General features: G+C 37.0%; 2 protein-coding genes across 2 annotated transcripts in view; both read left to right on the top strand.

Annotated features, from left to right (window-relative positions):
* RAB1A (RAB1A, member RAS oncogene family) overlaps positions 1-8622 on the top strand; it is a 41188-nt gene that overhangs the window by 1364 nt on the left and 31202 nt on the right. The gene's annotated exons all lie outside the window — the stretch shown is intronic.
* On the top strand, positions 4040-4327 carry LOC106733849 (60S ribosomal protein L37a-like). Its single transcript, XM_014584029.2, has one exon. It carries the CDS (start codon positions 4055-4057, stop codon positions 4310-4312), a length of 258 nt encoding a protein of 85 aa, XP_014439515.1. The 5' UTR covers positions 4040-4054; the 3' UTR covers positions 4313-4327.

Below are 8622 nucleotides of genomic sequence, written 5' to 3' on the forward strand. Positions count from 1 at the left end.
TTTGTTTTTTTTTTTTTTTTTTAAAGCGCAAAAACCAGTTATTGTCCTAAAAGTTGAGTTTATTTGCTGCTTTGGTTAGTTAATGCTAAACATTTTTCCCTACAAGGTCCACCCTTCAGTTTAGCTGACTGTCATGTGTGTGTCACATGACTCTTGCAAAATGCATTCTGACTTCAAAAGTTTTGTAATACTGTGGTTTGATGCTTGAAATGTTCCTTTTCTTTTGTTGCATACAGAAGCTGTAGTATTTTACTAGAATTCTGTGTATTTCAAGAAGTTGAGGACAGTGTTCATGTGGTGACATATTTGCCCTATCAGCAGTTTTTTAATTTAGCAAGGGCTCCAAGGACAGAATTTGGTTTTGCTTATTAGTTGAGCAGAGTTGAACCTGAGCTTCCTGATTTAGTAGTTTTACTGGCAATAAAGAGCATGGATTTGTCACTTTATGAAGTTTGTAAATCTCTACTATGGTTAAGGAATTTTCCTGTATTTGCTGTTTTTAGTACTGTAAATAGATCTTGAAGACTAACCGAACGAAACTTTGACAAGTTATTCAGCCTCTAAATTTGTTTCTCCTATTGTAAAATAGGGTAATAGGAGTCATTGATACCTATCAGGGTAGTAGTGAGATTCAAAAGTATGTAAAAGTACATCATTTTTATATTGTTTGTTCTTATACTGGAATACAGGAATATAATCCTAACCTCAGGGAGCTTATAATGGAATATAGAACATAGGTTTTATACATGTCAAATACCCATAGCAAGTTCTAGATATGTGGCATGGATCAGAGCAGCAAGATTTCTGAGGAGGTTGTTGTGTATTGGTTGTCCGATGGGTTTTGGAAGACGTCATAGAAAAGACACCTATAAGGAAATTATTAACAATTAATTTGGGAGGAGCAAAAGGGAACGAGAAGGCAGGAGAGAGGAATGGCAAGGACAGTAATTCTTAAGTAAATGCAATGTTAAGTCATCCTTTCTTTGAGGACTCTAGATTAAGGACCTGGACAAAATCAAACACAGAAATATTTTTTTCCTTTTAATAGCATCAAGTATGCCAGTATCTGGCCTACTGTCTTTGTATTCTAGACTGTGTAGTAAAGTAATCCACAAGTTTGGGAAAACTTTTGCAAAAGTGTCAGTGAAAATTATATTTAGGGTGTGATGAGGTAGGTGGTGGATATTACATTCGGAAAGATTTCAAGGGCAACTAGCAACTAGACTTTTAGCAATCTGACTTAAACAGTTGCTTGTTTTTGCCTTTAATGAAGTTAAAAGTAATTAGAGAACATTTGGAAACTAGAGGAAAAAAAGTTCTTAGAGTTTTAGTACTCAAATATAAGTCCATTTTCTTTAACACTTTGTTTTAAACTTTAAATCTTATGCTTTCTTCTAAGTTAAAACCTTTTAAAAATGTTCTTTATTTTCTTTCCCAAGACAAGTATCCTTAAGATTCCAGGATGCTGTCATAGTAACTAACAAATGGTGTATTAGCAGTTGTTTATAAGTGTACCCCAAGTGTTTCTTAACTTGATGTGTCTTATCATTTACTAATTTATATTATTCCTTTTAGAAATTTGAAATCTGTCTTATGGGTGCTGCAGAATTTGATAATGAACATGAGATCTTGACAAGAAAAGGTTTGGTACTCAGAACGAACAGGATTTTAGTTTTATATTAGTTGACATAAGATTATCTGCTGGAAGCTTTATTACTGAATGCTTCTACTTTATGATTTTTAAGTTATAAGCTTTTGGTTTAGGGGTGAAGGAAATGAATAATGATTAATTTCTAAGCTGTCCCTTTGACTGCTTTCTCACAACCTAAGGTTTTCTTTAAAGTAAAAATTAAGGATACAGACTGTACTGATTTGTTTTTTGTAAAACAAAAAACAATGGAAGTGTGATCTGGACAGCAGAAAAAGTAGATAGAGTCAAAGTTTTCTTTTTTTCTGGAGATTGAAGATTATAATTTTCTGAGCTAGGTGGTGAAGTAGGCAGTGATTACTTCAACACACTGGTTACAAAATACTTAACATTATTCTCATACCAGAAACATTTTTAATAATCTGTAGGCTGCTTGTAGTTTTTTTAGTGTGAAGAAAATAAATTTGGCAGCTTTAAGGAATGTGTTAAGATTAAAGTTATGTGTACTTATCTTGAATATACCAGCTAACTACAGGAGGAAGAACTATAGTAGTCTACTTGGGTGTATTGTCATTCTTTTTTCTTTAATTTTGCAAGAGAGTGTCAGCTGTTCCTGGTGGGGTGGGAGAGAGAGAGGGAAAGTGAGAAAGCACCTTCCGTGGGGGGTGGTCACATGCAGTCCCTTCTCCATCTCTTCCTCCTTTTGGGATTTTGGACTTGGCTTGCAGACATACCTGGTGTGTTTCTCAAGCTGCCAGTTGGCCATGTGGGATCCAGCGTCCTCAACCACTATGCCACGGCTGGTCTAAATGCAGATGAATTTTAAAGTCATTGCCCTCTTGTCCCCCCATGCATTAAAACGATCAGACCTCTGGAGTCTCTCAAAATGTTATCGGTCTTTCAAACTTTGTCTGCCTGTCACGGTAAACTAAAGGAACAGTTATTTGACTTTTTCCCTCCAGCATGTTTCAAATAAATCTAACTTTATTTGAATTTCAGTGTTTGAAAATAAAAGTACTTGCATTAGTTGCTAACAGTATAATTTCATTAATGATACCATTCCTGGATTTCATATAGTTTTTTGTTAGAGTTTTGTTATTAGAAAAGAAGCAGAAATCAATTCGTAGTGTGGTCTTTTGTTGTTTGATGGTGGTAATCTTTATGATTTTTGATGGTAATGATTTGAAAATCAAAGAAAAATTTAAAGAAGAAAAGTAACTATTTGCATTGTCCAGAATATGATTTTTGAATACCTGTAGTGAATCAACATCCATAATTCTTTGGATAACTTTAGTTTCCAGTATAAATCTCCACAGAATAGATTATAATAATTTTGTGTGAATGAGATGGGCTTGCAGGGTTAAAGATCACTGAAATTTTATATTTAAATATTCCCCTTAGTTAGTATATTCATCATAATTAAAATGACGGGTGTTGACCATTTACCATCAAATCTTTTTGTCTGAAAGAGCTTCAAAAATAAAATGTTTTCTTGCCAATCAAATGTTTTCTTGTCTTTTAAAGGGGATTTTTGTGTTCTGAGTAATTTATTTCTTGAGTTATTTTGATAAATTTTACTCTGAAAGCAATCTTTTTTTTTTTTTTTTTTTTTTTTTTTAAAGAGAGTTTTTGCTATAGGGCACATGTGGTCACCAGAGAGATGGAAAGTGAGAAATCACCCTTCACGGGGGATGGCCATGCTACAGTCCCTTCTCCATTCTCCTCTTGGGATCTTGGGCACACAGGCACATGTGCCTGGCATGGATTTTAAGCCACCTGCAGCACTCAAACTATGGTCAACTATGTGGGAGTCCAGTGACATAACCACTACGCCATCTGCTGGTCCCTCTGGAAGCAATCTTAATTTATGTATGTGCTAATGTCTTGTTATATTTATGTCCTTTTAGAAGTCTCTTGGCTGTGTGTATGTGTTTTCTTGGCAGTTTTCATCGTGCTTATATGATGGTTTCACTATTTATAGTTGTAATAGTTAAGTTTTATTTTATTTTATTTTGTGCCAGAGGGTGTAGGCACTTGCCGGAGAGAGACACAGAGAAAAGGGGTGGGGAAAGCATCGCAAGTGGGGAATGACCATGTGGCAATCACTTTTTAATAATAATTGAAAATGTATTTAGTGTGCTTTAGTTTCAAAAACACTAGGCACTACTATTTAATAAGTGCATTCTTCTCTGTTTCTTCACCCTTTTGGGATTTGGGGCATATGCGCACACATGGACCAGGGAGTTTTTGAGCTGCTGAGTCCAGATTTTGAACCACATAGTTGGCCATTTGGGTTCTGACTCCCTTAAACCACTAGGCCACAGTGCCAGCACTTTAAGTTTTAGTTTTCATAGTAAAGAATAGTCTCCTTTCTGCTCTCTGGGCTTGGACCTAGTTGGCGGCAGTATGACTAAATGCACCAAGAAGGTCGGCATCATCGGTAAATATGGGACCCGCTATGGTGCCTCCCTCCGGAAAATGGTGAAGAAAATTGAAATCAGCCAGCACGCCAAGTACACCTGCTCCTTCTGTGGCAAAACTAAGATGAAGAGACGGGCTGTGGGGATCTGGCACTGTGGTTCCTGCATGAAAACGGTAGCTGGTGGTGCCTGGACCTACACCACCACTTCGGCTGTCACAGTGAAGTCAGCATCAGAAGACTGAAGGAATCGAAAGACCAGTAGAAGCTCCATAGACATTTGGAATATCACTAGCCTACAATAAATGGGTTCATTTATGTTAAAAACAAAAAAGAATAGTCTCCTTTCTCTAATGTTATCTCTGTTCTCCTTACATTAGGAAAAGATTTTTAAGGTAAATTGGATGCTTTTTATAGGTGTGAGATTTTAAAGATTTGCTAAATAATCAACTTCGAGTATCTTAAAATGGAGAAAAACTGGAAGTGGGTATAGAGTGCCAGTGCATGAGTTATTTTAGATGTAGCTTATCAGCTTTTACCACTCTTTGTCTCAACTGCACTTTGGAGTTTTAGTAAGAGATTTAGGCAAAATGCCCAGGTATTTTTTTTCCCCTTAGAGGGAGAAGGGAGTGGTCTCACTATTCCTCTGTTTTCCTGTAGCGGGTGAGGCTGAGATTGCTGCTTTGATGTCTGGAATAGAAATTTAAGAGAAAACCTAGATCTTGGCTTTTCTTTGGAACCACCCTTGGAGTGTTTCAGATTATAAAAGGCTAATGGTGGAATGGCAGTTGGAAAAATATAATCCTGAGGTCGTTTGAAGCCAGTGAACTGTTTGTTGATTTTTTGGCGTATGTAAAGATGTGAAAAATAGGGTGCATAAAAAGTAGGAAATGAACTTTTCCTTTGCACTTTGTGGCTTAGTTGGCCAGAACACCCTGCTTTATTAAGTCCAAGGTTGTGCTAAGTTCTAGTTAAATTTACTCCCTTCTGTGCTTGGAGATTCCTAATTCTGACAAGTAGTGTTACGTGAGCTTGCCTTTGCTCACAGAAGATGACAATTCTTTGTAAGCATTTTTTTTTAAAGAAGAGTTATTTATTTAGTTTTATTTATTTATTTATTTATTTTTAAAACTTCTGTAGGGCACATGTGCTCACCAGAGAGACAGAGAGAGAGAGAGGAGAGACAGCAAGCCACTAGGTCTGGGACTAGAACCATGATTGGCCATGTGCGAGTCCAGTGTCTTAACTACCACCCTCACCTACTGACCCATAAACCTCACTGTGTAATAATAATTGTAAATGTACTTAGTGTGCTTTTACTTCAGAAACAGTACACACTACTCTTTAGTAGTATGTACTTATGTACCCAGTCTCTTGGGTAGGATATTTACATAGGACATTTTATGTGGCTGCCCCTCTCTTGGGTAGGATATTTACATAGGATGTTTTATGTGGCTGCCCCTCAAACTAGTGCTGTCAAGCAAAACTGAGTAAATTATGTAATTAAACATTTCCAGGAACAATGGTGGATTTAGCTTATCTGTATATATTTCCTTTGTATAACGATAGTACTTATAATTGTCCTTTGTCTTTTCTACTCTGCCTGTAGATATTTTCCAGTAACTTGATTTAGGACAGTTATTCTTTTCTTTAAAGAATTATTTGGGACCAGCAGTTGGCGTAATGGCTATGTCTCTGGACTCCCATGTAGTCGACTGCGGTTTGAGTCCCGGACCCAGTGGCTTAAACTCACGCCGGCCCCATGTGCGTGCATGCCCAAGATTTTGAGAGGAAAATGGAGGAGAAGGGATTGCGGCATGGCCATCCCCGCTGGGGGTGATTTCTCACTTTCTGTCTCTCTGTCTTTCAGGCAAATGCACGTGCCCCATGGCAAAAACCTCTCAAAAAATTATTTATTTAATTATATTAATTTATTCATTCATTTAATTTGACCAGAGAGAGACAGAGAGAAATAGAGAAAGTGACAAAGCAAGCCACCAGTTCTGGGACCTGAACTGTGGTCACCTATCTAGGAATGTCCAGCACCTTAACCACCATGCCACCTGCTGATCCCAAGGACAGTTATTCTTAACCCATTTATGGTCACATACCCTCTAGCATTTAATGGACCTGCTTCATAGTGCTGACATTTTAAAAAATGTTTTCATAAACTTCACACCCCCGGTCTGTTCATGAATCATAAATTAAGAATCTAGGAAATTGAATACAGAAAGTATTCGCTATCATTATCAATATAAAGTATGGAAACCTTAGAGTGACAAAGGTGAACTTCAAATTCACTGTCCTGAATTAATTTGAGTATTAAAATATAGCTTTTGTTTGGGCATGGCTTTATCATTATTATAATGTGAAGTTTATTTATTTCTTCCATGTGTGAAAGAGAGTGGGTAAAACACCCACAGTAGGATCCTTACACAGCGATCGGCTAGCCCACATTACATGCACTTGCACACCCTTGGCCTGCACTGAGAAACCCTGGCATGCTACCCTGGGACCCTCTCTTGTAGGTCCAGCAGTGTAGAACATTGCTTTACTGCTGCACTGTGGCTGGCCTCTGAGCATGACTTTATTTTGATGCCTCAATCCTCCTTTCCTTTTCCCTTCACTCCATTTTTTCTTTCTTATGCTTACCTTTCTGTTTCTCATTAGGTTTTGAATAAAAACACACTAAGTACATGGATAATTAGCATTCACGTTAAAAGCAATAGGTAATGCAAACAAAAGGAAACCTGTTTACTGCTTTAAAATTCACATGGATATCCTTAGGATAAATGCCTAGCCAAGTGTGTAGTATAGCCTTTACTTAAGTGAATTAGATGTAATTTATAAAAATAGTTGAATAGCTAAATTTATAAAAGAATGTTTTAAACAACTTTGTGAAATGTGCAATACAGATAATTATGTAGTGCTTTATTTGTAGATTAGTGGCTAGTGGCTGTCCTGATGAAGAGCAGTTGGATTCATTGCTTACTAAAGCTGAAGAAGTTCTAACTTCAAATTAGGCATTTTTGCCAGACTTATTTGAGATGAGCTTATTCTCTAGTAACACAAGTATTCTAAATTATTTAAGCAGTGAGTTACAATTTTCTCTATTTCGTTGGGTCTTGTGTGCTAGTTCTTAGATGGTTTGGGTTCATTCTGATAGATTTTATATAGGCCTTAACACGTTTACTGACATTTTATCGTCTTAGTAGAAAATGATATAATATATAATTGAGAGGAAGATGTTACAATAAAAAGAACACAGCATTTGGAGTTGGAGACCCTTGCCTCAAATTCAGACCGCTGCTTAAACTCATACCAGCGATTTGTGTCCTTCTGTAATCCTGTTGCTTTATCTATAAAATGTAATTAGTATCATCTAAGTCCTGAGTCTTAAGTGCTATGCAGATGTTTTTGACCTTCCTTGTCTGTACACATACACAATATGCACACTGCTAATCTTACCTTGGAAGAAAGCTTGCTAGACAGACTATCCCTTTCTCTTTCACCAGTAAGCTAGGAGTTTTCTGTTTTGTTGTTTGTTTTAAATGACAAAACATGGACTTTGCTCCAGGTGCTTACAAATTAGTTAAGGAAATCACTTAGGCTCAAACCAGCATAATCTGTGTCAGTTAATACAAGTTAAATATTGTGAGATGTTTAAATAATAGTATGGCATAATAGTGCACAAGATTTAGAGAAGGAGCCTAGGATTTCTGTTGTTAACAGAAAGTTTAGTCGGTTTAACTGGAGGGGATCAAATCACCAAAGAGGACACTCCAGAACCTCTGATGCTAGTCCCAGGTTGGGGTCAACAGCAATTTGAGTTTCCACCACCAGTCAGAAAGGTTATGTATATATTTAGTCCTCACAGGACTTTAGAAACCTATAACAAGGAAGGAAAAAAAGTCTAACAGCAGAAGAGTACACTGTATAACTTTTTATCCAAATGGTACTCCAAAAATACAAATTTTGTAATGAATTTTAAAATTTTGAAAGTGTTCTAGTTTTACAGATGCAGAAACAGAGGCATAGGAGTTAAATGACTTTCCCAAGGGCTTTCAGAGTAAGCCACAGTATTGGAATTTTAACTCAAGAGCCTGTGATTTCCTGGAACAGGTATACTGTTTCTGCTGCACTACTAGGCCCCAGTGGGAGATGGCCACCCTGCAATCCCTTCTCCTCTCGGGATCTTGGGCACGCACGCACACACACACACGCGCCTAGCGTGTTTTTAAGCCACTGGATGCGAGACTCGAACCATGGCTGACTAAATGGGAGTCCAGCGACATAGCCATTACACCAACTCCCCAAAAAAATGTTAAAGAATTTTGAGATATATATGTATTAATGGACCCTTTGACTTTCTTCACATCTTGCGTTAGAGTTGATGTTTAATGCTTCTGTAGTTAATTTATTTTAATTTACGTTGTTTTACTTTTTTCTTTTAATGATTTCCTTTTTTAAAAACATTTTCTAGAGACCATCTGCTCTTGCCAGAGATAAAGAGCAAGCATCCCAAATGGGGGTGTGGTCATGCCACATTTCCCTA

Source organism: Tupaia chinensis, unplaced genomic scaffold (assembly GCF_000334495.1).
Source record: "Tupaia chinensis unplaced genomic scaffold, TupChi_1.0 Scaffold145484_1, whole genome shotgun sequence".
Lineage (NCBI taxonomy): Eukaryota > Metazoa > Chordata > Mammalia > Scandentia > Tupaiidae > Tupaia > Tupaia belangeri.

Excerpts from the sequence above, each read along its gene's own strand:
- LOC106733849 (XM_014584029.2), top strand. The coding sequence starts at position 4,055 with ATGACTAAATGCACCAAGAAGGTCGGCATCATCGGTAAATATGGGACC.